The sequence below is a fragment of the Notechis scutatus genome, chromosome 2 (assembly GCF_049901735.1).
Source record: "Notechis scutatus isolate UNSWTSFEM ecotype Mainland chromosome 2, rNotScu1.2, whole genome shotgun sequence".
In the NCBI taxonomy this organism is placed as follows: Eukaryota; Metazoa; Chordata; class Lepidosauria; order Squamata; family Elapidae; genus Notechis; species Notechis scutatus.
The window spans coordinates 22,897,300-22,911,769 of NC_142010.1; the positions used below are offsets into that span (position 1 = coordinate 22,897,300).

Genomic DNA, 14,470 nt, shown 5'->3' on the forward strand with positions numbered 1-14,470 from the left:
CAATCAATATGTCTCTGAATAAGATTGTTTTCCAATAGTTTCCTAAAGTTCTTCGAGTTTAATAGTAGTAAAAATACAGTCCAGAAATTTGGGTTAACCAATCCAATCTGTCCTTTACTTTTAAAGTTACTTCCAGTTGCAATATCTTCTCTTTTTTTGTAACTAAATCTGACAGTCACTCCAGATCGTTAATCGCAGCTATTTTCCTCCTTTGAGTCCCACTTTCCAAGGAAAATTCCACTGCAGAAATTGGAGTGATTCTTACCAAGACTAAGCACGCTGTTACAAGATCTTTCCTTTCTTTTTCACTTCTGTCTCAGCTGCCTTCCTGGTTTCGATTTAGCCATGCTGGCTGTTCTCTTTTAGTTCGGATGGAGGGGTTTTCTTCGGGTCAGTCGAGGAGACTCTCCTCTCCTCACGACCACCAAAGCATTCCTTTGCCTTTACCACCCATCCAGGGTGACTTTCGCCTCCTAAGAGCCTCAGGGCTTTCTCCTCCCTCCTTGTTTCTCCCTGCCAGGTGTCCGATGTGGCTCCGGGAAACTGTGTGGGGGATATTAATGGAAACACGTTGTCTGGCATGGAAGATACTTCTATCAGCTGTGTGAGGGATTTAAATGAAGGTACGTTGTTTGCACTCCGCTGGCTCCAAGTGATCCAGTTCAAGAGCTCCACCAGTGTGGTTAATAGGGCTCGATGGAAAGAGCTTCACTTCTCTGGGGAAGGAGAGGAGGGCCACGGATCAGTTAGCAGGAGCTCCGCCAGCATTATTAGGGCTCCACGGCTTCAGAATCTAGCATTTTTGGGCTTGTTTTTTGGGCTCTGGTTTACTCACGGTTACTGGTGCAGGCGGCAGCTTTAAAAGTGATTTCTGGTGCAGGTGGTGGCTTTATAGGGAGATAGTGCTCCAGGAGCGAGAGCCTCACCTTCCTAGTTGGGCGCTGCCATCTTGAATTCATGTCCGCTTTTGTTTGAGTTTGCTCCATGTTGGAGAAATCTACAACTGGTATTGTAAAATTTACTTAATATGTTTATAAAGATGTTAAATGAAGCATCAGCCATCTGTGTTTACTTTTGTGGTGCTGAATTTACGCTGCAAAAACTCTGAACAGGTTATGGGCCCCTCTTGATCATCTTCCAACACAGGGTTGAGACGTCCTTCCTCATTCAGGATATCTGCTCGGGGATGGCAAGATCCACTCTGCATCCCGCACGCAAATGTCAGGAAAATTGTTCCCGTGTTTTTCTCTTGCCGCTGGAGTAACAGCACGTCCTAGAAGGATTGATGCCAGGTGATGGTACCTGCTTCTTTCTCAAAGCATTGTGGAAGTAGCGGGTTGGGCCTTCAGTCCCATAGGAGTCGTTGAGGTCAGGCAGTTGATTGGTGGCCAGAAGATAGAGAGCTGCGTACTGGTGCTGCTTTCCCAGACGATGCATCGCACACAGCTGCTGCTGCCAGGTAGCCACTTGCCGTAGCCGGTGGGTGGTCGTAGGACGTCCCAGCCAGGGTACCTGGAAAAAAGCAGTGCTGCTTTAGGCAATGGCTGCACCTCCACTTCCAACACTGAAAGTTTTTAAGAAGAGATTGGACAACCATTTGTCTGAAATGGTACAGGGTTTCCTGCCTAAGCAGGGGGTTGGACTAGAAGATCTCTCAAGGTCCCTTCCAACTCTATTCTATTCTATTCTATTCTATTCTATTCTATTCTATTCTATTCTATTCTATTCTATTCTTTCTCTATTCTCTATTATTCTATTCTATTCTATTCTATTCTATTCTATTCTATTCTATTATTCTGTTCTATTCTATTCTATTCTATTCTATTCTATCTCTATTCTATATTATTCTATTATTCTATTCTATTCTATTCTATTCTATTCTATTCTATTCTATTCTATTCTATTCTATTCTATTCTTTCTCTATTCTATTCTATTCTATTCTATTCTATTCTATTATTCTGTTCTATTCTATTCTATTCTATTCTATATTATTCTATTCTATTCTATTCTATTCTATTCTATTCTATTCTATTCTATTCTATTCTATTCTATTCTATTCTATTCTATTCTATTCTTTCTCTATTCTATTCTATTCTATTCTATTCTATTCTATTCTATTCTATTCTATTCTATTCTATTCTATTCTATTCAAGTCGAAACAGGGGCATTCTGGATGGAGTGGGGTGGGGGTATGTGACATCATCAAAAAAGTCAAGAGAAGCACCTTAAATTTTGCACTCAAAGCCCAACCTCTCCTTTTTTTTTTTTACATGGGTTGCATGAAGTTCACATTAAAAAACGGGTGGGATTTGAGTGTATGGTCATATTTGCCAGGCTGGCTTGTTTGACCCTCCAGATGGGCAACCTTCCAGAAGCTTCCAAGTTTGGTCTTAATTTTAGCGAGAGCACAAACACCCTGGAGGACAGTGTAATAATACAGAATGAATGTTCTGTCCTCGCGACCCGTTGCTCTGTGTGTAGCTTGATATGCAAGTTAAATCCTCTTATCCTTCAATAAGCCAGACCGTAAACGTAGATCTTGATACTTTATTGAAGAACAGGATGACGTGAAACACTGATGCTATGTATGGCAGTGGCCCCCAACCTTTTTTGTGCCACGGCCCGGTACCGGCATCACAAAATGATCCGCGGCCCAGTACCGGCATCAGCACGCATGACAAGGCAAGGCGAGCCGAGCTGAGCAACCGTCCAGCCAGCCGTCCCCCGCTTCTCCCCGCCACCTTCAACTCCTCCTTTGTACCTTTTTTGTGCTTTTTTGATCTCCTCCGCCATCGGTATGGCTCTTCGTTCAAAGCCCACCCCCCCTTCGATGAAACTAAGGTGCAAGGATTCCTTCAGGACCCAAACGCCGCTTTCCAACCGGAAAAGCTCACCCGGAAGCACTTCCTGTCGAAACAAGATGGCGGCGCCCAGCAAACCGGTGGCCCGGTAGAAAACGATCCACGGACTGGTACCGGTCCAGGGCCCGGTGGTTGGGGACCCCTGATGTATGGGACGTACATTTTTGAAGAGAACATTCATTGTCAGTGCATCACCATTCGAGGAGACATCCTCAGGGCGTTTTGAGTTGTGCTCTATTTTTCTTTTTGTTTTGTCAAAAACCCAAAATAAATTGTTTTTTTTAAAAAAAGAAACGTTGAGCTCTATTGTCGTCGTAAGTCGAGGACTACCTGTATTAAGGAGGATATTTAACCTGGATTCATTAGAGGGAGATTTGCAATATGAACAGTTGGTAGAGATACTGCCCTCCTTGCTTTGCTATGGCAATTATCACCTATGGCGGACAAGGGAACTATTGTCCTCCCTTCAGCTTAGAGGGAGAGAATCAAACTTCCTGACAATGCATACAATTCACTTCAGTTTGGATTTAAACAATGGTATCTTTCTCTTCACTCACAGGTATTAATTAACATAGCAAAGTCAGGAGGAAGGTATAAATAGTGACTCCGGCAGTGCTGATTGTCACTGCTTTTTTTCCACTTGCCAGTTGAAAATTCTAGACCCTCTGAATATGCCAAGCAAATATATGATTCTAAGTGCCATTAATACACTTTTTTCTTGTTATAGATGCATACTAATTCAGCTGTTTTTCTGGATATCTATGACCAGAGGTGGTATTCAGCAGATTCTGACCAATTCTGGAGAACCGGTAGCGGAAATTTTGAGTAGTTCGGAGAACTGGCAAATATTACCTCTGACTGGAGATTTTACAGTATCCTTCCCCTGCCACGCCCACAGAACCGGTAGTAAAAACATTTGAATCCCACCACTGTCTATGACAGACTCCAGCCGTAGTTGTACCAAAAGCTGCTCATAGTCTAAACCAGGGGTGTCAAATTCAAGCCTGGGGTATGGATCCGGCCTGCAGGGTGCTTAGATCTGGCCTGCGGCCAGAACATTGACAGGCAAAACATATTTAACTTCAAGTATTAAATAGTTTATTATTTTTTATTTATTTATTAAATTTCTATCTCATCTCATTAATACAGCAACTCTGGGCTAATATGTCATTGGCTTATCCACACACTACCTTTTCTTCATGTGAAATTGTAAGTCTTTCACTTTACTATGGTGGAGATACCCTTAAGGGTGTCTGTACATCCGGACTAAAAACAACTGGACTCCAGGAGGCCACTTTGGGGGCGCAGTGGCTGGAGTGCAGTACTGCAGGCTACTTCTGCTGACTGCTGGCTGCCTGCAATTTGGCAGTTCGAATCTCACCAGGCTCAAGGCTGACTCAGCCTTCCATCCTTCCGAGGTGGGTAAAATGAGGACCCAAATTGTTGGGGGCAATAGGCTGACTCTGTAAACCGCTTAGAGAGGGCTGTAAAAAGCACTGTAAAGTGGTATAAAAGTCTAAGTGCTATTGCTATTGCTACATACAAATTCATTATTCAGGGCATGACAGAATGACACCATTCAAATAGGAGGAAGTCTCTATTCAGGAGAAACCTGACTTATCATAAATACATACCGGTATTTGGTAATGAAAAGATTACAGGTAATCCTTGACTTAACAACCATCCGTTTAATGATCATTCAAAGTTAAAAGGTAAGGGTAAAAGTTCCCTTTGCGCATACGTGCTAGTCGTTTCCGGCTCTAGGGGGTGGTGCTCATCTCCGTTACAAAGCCAAAGAGCCAGCGCTGTCCGAAGACGTCTCTGTGGTCATGTGGCCAATATGACTAAACACCGAAGGCGCACGGAACACTGTTATCGTCCCACCAAAGGGGTCCCTATTTTTCTACTTGCATTTTTTTACATGCTTTCGAACTGCTAGGTTGGCAGAAGCTGGGACAAGTAACGGGAGCTCACTCCATTACGCGGCGCTAGGGATTCGAACTGCCAAACTGCCGATCTTTCTGATCGGCAAGCTCAGCGTCTTAGCCACTGAACCACTTAGCACCCCTGTCATTCAAAGTTACAGGGAACTAAAAAAAATGACTTGTGACCAGTCCTTGCATTTAACAATTGTTCCAGCATCCCCACAATCACACGATCAAAATTAAAGGGCTTGGCAGTGCTCCAGGATCACGTGATGACCATTTGTGACCTTCCCAGCCAGTTTCCAACAAGCGAAGTCAATGGGGGGGAGCGGGGAGCTGGTTTCATTTAATGACCACATGATTCACTTAGATCGTAAAGTGGAGGACTACTTATATCTAGGCCTTGTTTTCTCATCGAAAGCATCCTCCTCACCTGTTCAGAGAGTGAATGGCCTTTTGAACTTGCCGTAATCTCGTGTCGATGCTTGGGTTCTTCATGAAGGGCCCTCCACACCTCTTCAGCCCCCATATCTATGTGGCAAAGAAAAATGATATTGCATAAGAGCAACAAAGATAATTAGGGGACTGGAGGCTAAAACTTATAAAGAACGGTTGCTGGAACTGGGCGTGTCTATTTAATGAGAAGAATGATTAAATTTCTATGCCACCCATCTCATTAATACAGCCTACTTCTAATATCTCAGGGGCTGCCACAAAGAAGAGAGGGTCAAGCTATTCTCCAAAGCGCCAGAGGGCAGGACGAGAAGCAACCCAGAACGAAGAAATTTTTTTTCTGACAGAACAATTAATCAGTGAAACAAGTTGCTTCCAGAAGTTGTGAATGTCCAACACTGGAAGTTTTTAAGAAGAGTTTGAACAATCATTTATCTGAAATGGGTATAGGGTTTCCTGCCTGAGAAGGTTGGACTAGAAGACCTCCAAGGTCCCTTCCAACTCTGCTATTCTATTCTATTCTATTCTATTCTATTCTATTCTATTCTATTCTATTCTATTCTATTCTATTCTATTCTATTCTATTCTATTCTATTCCATTCTATTCATTCCATTCCATTCCATTCCATTCTATTCTATTCTATTCCATTCCATTCCATTCCGGATGACTTAATGACATATGGCAGCGTTACATTTGTTACAGTGCTGAAATGTGTTGAGTTCCTTCGAAAAAAAGTATGTGACCATCTCACCATTTCTGAAGAAAAGATCCTACCCAAAGCTTTAAGTAAACCATCCCTGCTCCATGCCTAACATGTCCAGCAAGCAGTGGTGGGATTCAATATTTTTTACTACCGGTTCTGTGGGCATGGCCTGGTGGCTGTGGCCTGGCCTGGTGGGTGTAGCAGGGGAAGGATACTGCAAAATCCCCATTCCCTCCCCACCCCACTAACCTGCTTTCCAGCTCCGTTCTCTGCAATCAGCTGGGACTCGGGAGGCAGAGAAGAGATGGAGGCGGGGCCAGTCAGAGGTGGTATTTGCTGGTTCTCCAAACTACTCAAAATTTCTGCTACCGGTTCTCCAGAACTGGTCAGAACCTGCTGAATACCACCTCTGCCAGCAAGCATTCTTCAATACAAGTAGTCCTCAATTTACGACCACAATTGAGCCCCCAAATTTCTGTTGCTCAGCAAAACAATCGTTAAGTTTGCCCCATTTTGCAATCTTTCTTGCCACAGTTGTAAATGAATCAGTCCAGTTGTTAAGTTAGCAGCATGGTTGTTAAGTGAATCTGGCTTCCCATTGACTTGGTTTGTCATAAGGTCGCAAAAGGGGATCACCTGTTCCCGGGACATTGCAACCGTCATAAATATGAGTCAGTTGCGAAGCATCTGAATCTTGATCACATGATCAGGGAGGATGCTGCAACTGTCAGAAATGGGAAAAACGGCCATAAGTCAGTTTTTTCAATGCCATTGCAACTTAGAAAATGGTCACTAAGTGAACTGTTGTAAGCTGAGGATTCCCGGTAGTATTCCCAGATCAGCTGGACTACAACTACTGGGGTTCTAGGCCAGGTCAACCCTTCTGCAATCTCCCAAATTGGGGAAGGTGGTTCTACACTAGGGGTGTCCAACTCAAGGCCCATGGGCCGGATGTGGCCTGCGGGGTGCTTGAATCTGGCCCGCGGGGCCAGCCTGGAAAAAGCAAAGGACTGCCCTGTGATGCCTCTGGCAGCCAAAATGGAGCGGGGGGGGGGGAAGGGTGCGGGTGGCCCCTCCACGCCCCGTTTTGGCCAGCAAAGTGCTGCAGGAGGCTGTCCGGGCCAGAGTTTCCCCCCTGTGGAGGAGAACTACAATGCTGATCCGGCCCTCAAAGAAATCCAGTTCGACACCCCCTGTTCTACACAGACCAGGAGAGGTTTGCTCTTTGACGCCTGGTTTCCATTTCCATTCCTATTGGGCTCCAGAACAAAAAGGCCATTACGGCCTCCACCTCACAGTCCAATTTTAGCTAAAGAACTAGGCCCCCAGGAGCTGGAAAGTTCTCCCAAAGGGAAAGGAGCGCCTGATAGAAGCCGCAATCTTTGCCCCGAGGGCAAAACACTCTTCTGGCTGCCAAAGACTCGGGACAGAGACAAGTTAAAATACTGCAGGCAGTGGCGTGCTCCCTTTCATCTCTTCAATTGCATACTATTAGGAAGAAAGCCAGCAGTGGCTGTGCTATTACTACATTTCTATGTTAAGATTAGTTTGTAGAGTCTGTCAAGAGAAAATTTATTATCATGAGATGCAGGTTTCCTCTCATTCTGCACTTCCCAAAGTTCACTGAGTACCACACGTACAAGATCACGTCCTTGTAGGACAAATCGGCGAAATGTTGGAAATGTCATCAGATACCTGGATCATATTACCATATGTGGTGGATGTGTGTGGAAGCTAAAAGATACTGGACTAAAATTCACACGTGGCTGGAAAAAAACGACAAAACAGCATATAGATCTGAAATCAGAGATATTTTTATTGGGAATTTTACCTGAAGGATATAACAGAGAATTGACATACTGTATTTGATTATTAATGTTTTAACTGCAGCTAGAATTGTATTTGCTGAAAATTGGAAAAATGAAAAAATTCCGAGAGGAGGAGGTGATTAAGAAAATAATGGAATGTGCAGAGATGAGTAGATTAACACTGGCAGTTAGAAAGCAAGAAGAAAAAGAATATTATAAAATATGGGATTTATTTTATCAATGGCTAGACAGAAAAATAGGAAAATGCAATATACTATAATATAAATATAATATAATAGTAAATATAATACAATAGTAATGATATGTTATAATTGATTGTTATAGAATGGATTATAATATGAATTAGAATCAGCAAGAACTGGGATTTGTTCTAAAAAGATAGCGTGGATTTGAAATTAAAGTCTAATGATGATGTAATAATAATACAACATGACATTTGATTAATATAATTTGAATGTAAATTTAAATCTAAGAGGAAAAGACTATAAACATTATGCACAAGGAATATATACCAACCGACACACTGTACAATTGAAAGAAGGTTTTATTTGTTGTTTTATGTTTATGTTTGTTGTTAAAAAAATACAAAAAAATACAAAAAAAAAAGGTCATGTCCTTGTACTCCAAGCTGATTACCTGTACAGGTAGTATTCGACTTATAAAATTTAGTGACGGTTCAACATTACAACGGCACTGAAAAAAAGTGACTTATGACCGTTTTTCACAGTTACGACCTTTGTAGCACCCCCATGATCACATGATCAAAATTCAGACACCTGGCCCCTGACTCGTACTTATGACCGTTGCTGTGTCCCAAGGTCGCGTGATCTGCTTTTGTGACCTTCTGTCAAGCAAAGTCAACGGGAGAGCCAGATTCACTTAACAAGTTGGGGTTACTAATTTGTCAACTGCAGTGATTCACCTAAGAACCGTGGCAAGAAAGGTTTGCAAAATGGTGCAAAAAACTCACTTAACAAATGTCTTACTTAATGGTTGGAAATATTGGGCTCAGTTGTGGACGATAAGTCCTCAACCTATGACTACAACCGTGACAGGAATTTCCATTACTTAAGCAATGGAGTCACTGAGTCGTACCCAATTTTGCAACCTTCTTGCCATGGTTATTAAGCAAAACACCTCCGTTGTTAAGCGGATCTTGTGGTTGTTAAGCGAATCTGGCTTCTCCCCTTTATTTTGCTTGATCATGCGACCCTCCCTGTGACACAGCAACCTCCATAAATGCCCATGGTGGCCAGCTGCCTCAAATTGGATCACGTGACTTCAGGGATCCCGTGATAGCCGTTAGGGGCAGAGCCTGATCATGTCACTTTTTTCAGGTCTGTTGTAACTTTGGGCAATTGTTAAATGAATGGTTGTAAGTCGAGGACTACCTGTCATCTGTAACAGTCATGATCTCTTGCTTCCAGGTTATTACCAGGGGTGGGCTTCAAAAATTTTAGCAAAGGGTTCTCTGCCCAGTTGCTGAGTGGGCGTGGCCATGGTGGGTGTGGCCCGGTCAGCCTCCTGCACCACAGTGAGGGGAGGCATTTTTGCCTTCCCCGGGCTCCGAAGGCTTTCCTCAAGCTTCTGGAACGGTGAAAACGGCCTCCCCGGGCTCCGGAGGCTCTCTGGAAGCTGGAAATGGGCCCATTTCTGGCCTTCCTGAACTTCTGGGAAGCCCATTTTTCACCCTCCCCGAGCCTCCATGTGCCCCCTGCACTTACCTGCATACATAACAGGGCGTGTGGGGACTCCCGGGAGGGGAGGGGTGGTCGAGGCCAGCCAGGAGTGGGATTCGGGGGTTCTCCGAACTGCACAGAATCTTAGCTAGGGGCTCTCCTGAACCCCTGCGAACCCCCAGCAGCCCACCCCTGCTTATTATACCCCAAAAGGAAGAAAGGAGAATAGCAAAGGAGATTCCCTCTGACACAGGAAATGCCTTACCGATACCAGCCACCAGCAAGCGCCTCACTCGTGGGCTAATGGGTTTCTCTGTTGTTGGGGGATTCAAAAAATAGGAAGCCTTTTCAGAGCCCAAGAGTCTAAGGAGAAAGAAAAAGAGAAAAGAGAAAGCCGAAGTAACAAACATGGCTCCTTAAAAATGATAGGTCTTCCCTCACTGGAGGTTTTTAAGAAGTTGGATAGCCATTTGCCTGAAATGGTATAGGGCAGGGATGTCAAACTCGATTTCATTGAGGGCCGCATCAGGGTTGTGTTTGACCTCAGCGGAGCTGGGGGAGGGCATGTCCAGGGGGCGTGGCCACAGGGGGCGTGGCCAGCTTGACATCACTCATGTCAGGGGCACCTGTGGTGGCCCAGGTGGGGCTATAGGGATCCACTTTTGCTAGTAGTTTGTTTTGCTAGCACTCTGCCAGCAAAAACGGAGCTTGGGGGCCCCCATGTGGCCTCCTGGGTTCCATTTTCGGCTGTGACAGCCTCCTGCAGCCCTCTGCGCTGCCCTCCCGAGCTCCATTTTCCCTGGCAGCAGTACCGCAGGCCTGTCCATGCAGACAGTGATATAAGACAAAGTATACGGGTCAAAACCATACAAGGATTTACAGATATTTATTCAATGATGTATCTACTACATTTGTATGCTGCCCATCTCGCCAGGGCAACTCTAAGCAATTTACAGACATACAGAATAACAAGTGGCATGCAGAGCCACTTGTGCTGGCACGTGAGCCGCAGGCAAACTTACCTCACTGCACATGCGTGCGCCTCACAGCTGATTTTTTTTTTCCAAGCTGATTTGTTTGAGGCCTTTTTCGGCCTCCCAGAGGCTTGGAAAAAAACCTCTGCAAGGCTTTTCAGGACGAATTATAGGCCCGTTTTCTCACTTCCTGTAATACCAGAAGTGACGAAACGGGCCTATAATTTTTCCTCAAAAGCCTTGCAGAAGCTTTTTCCAAGCCTCTGGGAGGCCGAAAAAGGCCTCAAACCAGCCGAAAAATCAGCTGTGAGGCGCAGTGCAGGTAAGGGGCTGGGGAGTGGGGACTGCAGATACATGCGCAGGGGTTGTGAGGAGGGGGCCGCACATTGCATTCTGGGTGCTGGCATGCTAGTGTGTGCGTGCTGGCGCGCACACAATTTTTGGCACAGGAGCCCAGAAAGGTTAGCCATCACTGCCCTATACCATTCCAGACAAATGGCTGTTCATGAAACGAACAAAATGTTAAAAAGTTGTGATATTTATATAGTTACTTACCAAGCACATCTAAATTATATTAAAGTAACCAAAATACTTTTACAATCCTCAAGGCATGTCACAACTTTTGAGTACCCCTAGCATTTGGAAATTTTAAAGTTGAAAAAGTTTGATATGCCCTACTGGGTCCAACCTCTTCTTAAAAACCTCCAGCGATAAGAGCACTCACAGTTTTTGAAGGCAATTAAATGAAATATGTACCTTGATTATTTAATTAAATTAAATATGTATCTTATCAGGCAGTGAGATGGCAGGAAGTGTTGCAATCTGCTCTACTGCAACTCTTTTTTTACAGACACCCACTGGTTGAGTAGACACACCATGCTGGACTAGGATAAAACACAGTTCAGAGACCGTGTCTTTCCCAATGGATGAAGCCAGGCATGATTTTACCGATGATAATACACCTGACTTATTTTAGCATAAAATCACATGCAGCCAGCAAGTGTGTTTTGTGAACCCAGGCTTGAGGTTTAGTGCGTTGTGTGAAGTCTTAGGGAGTTATTGCAATTTAGGGTTTTGAAAAAAAGAGGTACTTACCCATGAAGGTACTCTTGATAGTCCAGCAGGGGTCTGCTTGAGACTTCTTTCTCCTGGATCCTTTGCAGACTCCAACTCCCAGACCTTCTGAAGTCAGGCCACTTGTGAGAATCTCTGGTTTGTCCTGAACGGAATGCCCACATACAATTTGAATGTGCCATCTTCCTTGATAGAATAAGGAGCAAGGAAGGAGACCAGGATGAACTTGAAGTCTTATCGATTCATTTCTTTCTAAGGTCCCATTTCCAGCTTCCTCTCTTCCATCTGCTCTTCACCATTCCCTCTTCTTTCCCATTATTTGTTTGCCTGTCTTCACTACAACAAGTCACTTCCTGGATTCTGAGTTAAGCATCTGATCTGCTGTCATATCATGGCATTCAGGTTCTTTATGTTTCTTGTTTGGGCATTACCATGGCATCATTAATTTCACTGGCTTATGACAGGCGTCAAGCTTGTCTTGAGGCTTGAGGCTGGACAGCGGCCAGGTGAAGCTAAAGCTGAATTCATATGCTCATTTGTCAGAGAATTTAAATAAATGCAGGGGGAATTATTTACAAGCTTAAGTAACATTTGGCTGCGGTAAAAAAAATATGTTTAAGAGACAGTAAATCATTTTGAATTAAAAGCAGCATTTCCTTCTGAATACATCTGCAGACAATTTGGCCACCATCAGACCACGCTGAAATTATTTAATTCAATTTCAGGGTACTCACTTTTATAGGAACATGAACATACTGTCCATTTGCCTGTATTGCAATGAATGTTTTGATTAAATGAGGACTTAATTCTAATGCACAGGAGTGATTTCCTATACAACAGCCAGGGGTATCCATGGGATATGGTTTTTTTTTTTTTTAAAACGAAGATGGTGACTGTGATAATGTAATAGAAGCTCCAGCTCTTTTAATGTGTCCATATAAAAAGGGCGGAGCTTCAGTCTAATTGACGCAGCGGCAATCTTGACTCCTTCTCAGAATTAAAGGCCAATTAAATTAAAATTAAATGAGAGAATCAACTAGGCAGAGGTCTCCAATGTTGGCAGTTTTAAGGCTTGTGGACTTCAACTCCCAGAACTCCCCGTCAAGCTGGATGATGGGGAGTTCTGGGAGTTGAAGTCCACAAGTCTTAAAGCTGTAAAGGTTGGAAATCCCTAGAAAGCATTATGAAGTGATTCTTGTAGACTATTTCATCCCAAGAGGGGACAAGGTTGTGTTTTTTTTTTTTGGGGGCAGGGGTTTATTAAGGGTGGGAATGGCAACAAAAGCCTCCCAGAAGGCAACCCATGCCCAATTCCCACCCCTTTAAAAGATGCATATGCACCCCAAATTGTGCTGCTGAAAATTAGTGGGAATATGGCTTTTGTGGGAATATTCAGCAGTTGAATTGGGGGCTGTTTTAGGAGGTTTAAGGGAGATAAGCAAATTTCCAGAAGTTTTTCACGCTCATTTTCATCTTAATGTTTTAAGGAGGAAAAAGTCTAAAAAAAAGCCCATGGTGTGGGAAAAGAGGCTATTTTGTCAGTGAAGTTGGGTGGCATGAGCTAAGGCTGCTGGGAAGGGCTCTTGACAGATTTCTCCAAAAGTAAATCAAATTAAGGAGACATACTTTTGCTACAAGGGTTATAAAAATTGCATTAGTGTGTGGCTGAGCCCATCAACATTTTTGCCCTAATACTTTTGAGGCTCATTAATATACTTAACTGTTATTTGGCTAGACGATTTAAGATATTAATCTCAGCATGTGAACACTGGATATATGCTTAGTGACTATATAACAAATAATAAATAGCATCTAATCTCTAATTAAACCTTGACAAGCCTGGCCAAACCATGAAAGCCTATTTAAAAAAAACTTGGGGAAGGATAAACACTTATTTTTATACAGCCATTGAAAGAACAATGCAGAAAAACATGTAAAAAAAAATAGATTAAATACTCTTACGGTTAGAATGTAATACAAATACTTCGACTAATAGTAGGATATTAGATTGCATGACATAAAAGAGGCAATGTGATTTCAGAATCAACTGTTGATTTTTGTTTTAGAGCTAAAAGGGAACGGCATAAATTCCTTATTTTCCCTCTCATGCATATTCTTGCTTTGGCACAAGTGTGCAGTTTATTTAAATACCGGTTTTTCAAGAGCTAAAAATGTTCTTATTCCAAGTTTCAGCACAAATGACTGTTTCTTGGAGACACAGCCGTTCTGTTTCTAACCAAGCTGTTTTCAGTAAAAGAAGAAATGCGTATTAAAAAATACAGATTTTTTTTTCAGAATCTCAGCATTTGTTTATAATTAAAACTAAAAATTTAGATCTTGGAATTTAGGTGTGTAGGAAGTTAAAACCCACCCCTCTCCTAGGAAAATGAAATGTTTTAGGGTATACTAAAAAGGCAGAATATTTCCCCTAAAAAGAGAAGTAGAAACTCAGAAGCAGAAAACTCACCTCAGAAACAGAAGCTCGCCCTCACCTTTGTTAATGGGTGGGCCATTAAGGCCTGGGACAGAGTATTCTACATAACAAAGCCCTCTACCCATCTCATCACATGGCCTGGGAAGATTGCATCAGCCAGCACTCAGGTGAAGCCATGTGGTCCAGACAAAGTCTACAAAGTTAGCTAAGACCTCCTGGGAGTCTGACAGCCAATGGGATACATTTCTTACACAGGAACAGGAAACACTAAGGTGTGGCCCAACAGAGGGTATATAACTAAGGGATTCTCAGCATCTCTTCCCTTTTTCGCTCAGGAGCTCCAAGGCATATGGTCCTGTCCACCATTAAACCTTCTTTCCAAGCAGCTTCCATGAATCCAGTGTCTTTTCCCCCACTTGGAACTGAACCCAGAAGGATATTTCTTCCAACAGGTGTTGTGTTCCTAAGCATCCCATGTAAAGGCTACCTTATAGGGGTATTCTTAGGTTTTAGGCACATATTCAACAAAACATGCA

At 43.2% G+C, this 14,470-nt stretch overlaps 1 protein-coding gene across 1 annotated transcript in view; it reads right to left on the bottom strand.

Annotated features, from left to right (window-relative positions):
- Positions 1–297: 297 nt before the first annotated feature.
- Positions 298–14,470, bottom strand: part of LOC148131920 (uncharacterized) — a 40,676-nt gene continuing 26,503 nt past the window's right edge. The window contains exons 2-5 of the mRNA XM_087954436.1: positions 11,522–11,686; positions 9,718–9,815; positions 5,221–5,318; positions 298–1,512 (exon numbers count right to left, since the gene is read on the bottom strand). Coding sequence (XP_087810562.1) covers positions 1,222–1,512; positions 5,221–5,318; positions 9,718–9,815; positions 11,522–11,686 — 652 coding nt within the window. The 3' untranslated portion in view covers positions 298–1,221. The remainder of the gene's footprint in view (positions 1,513–5,220; positions 5,319–9,717; positions 9,816–11,521; positions 11,687–14,470) is intronic.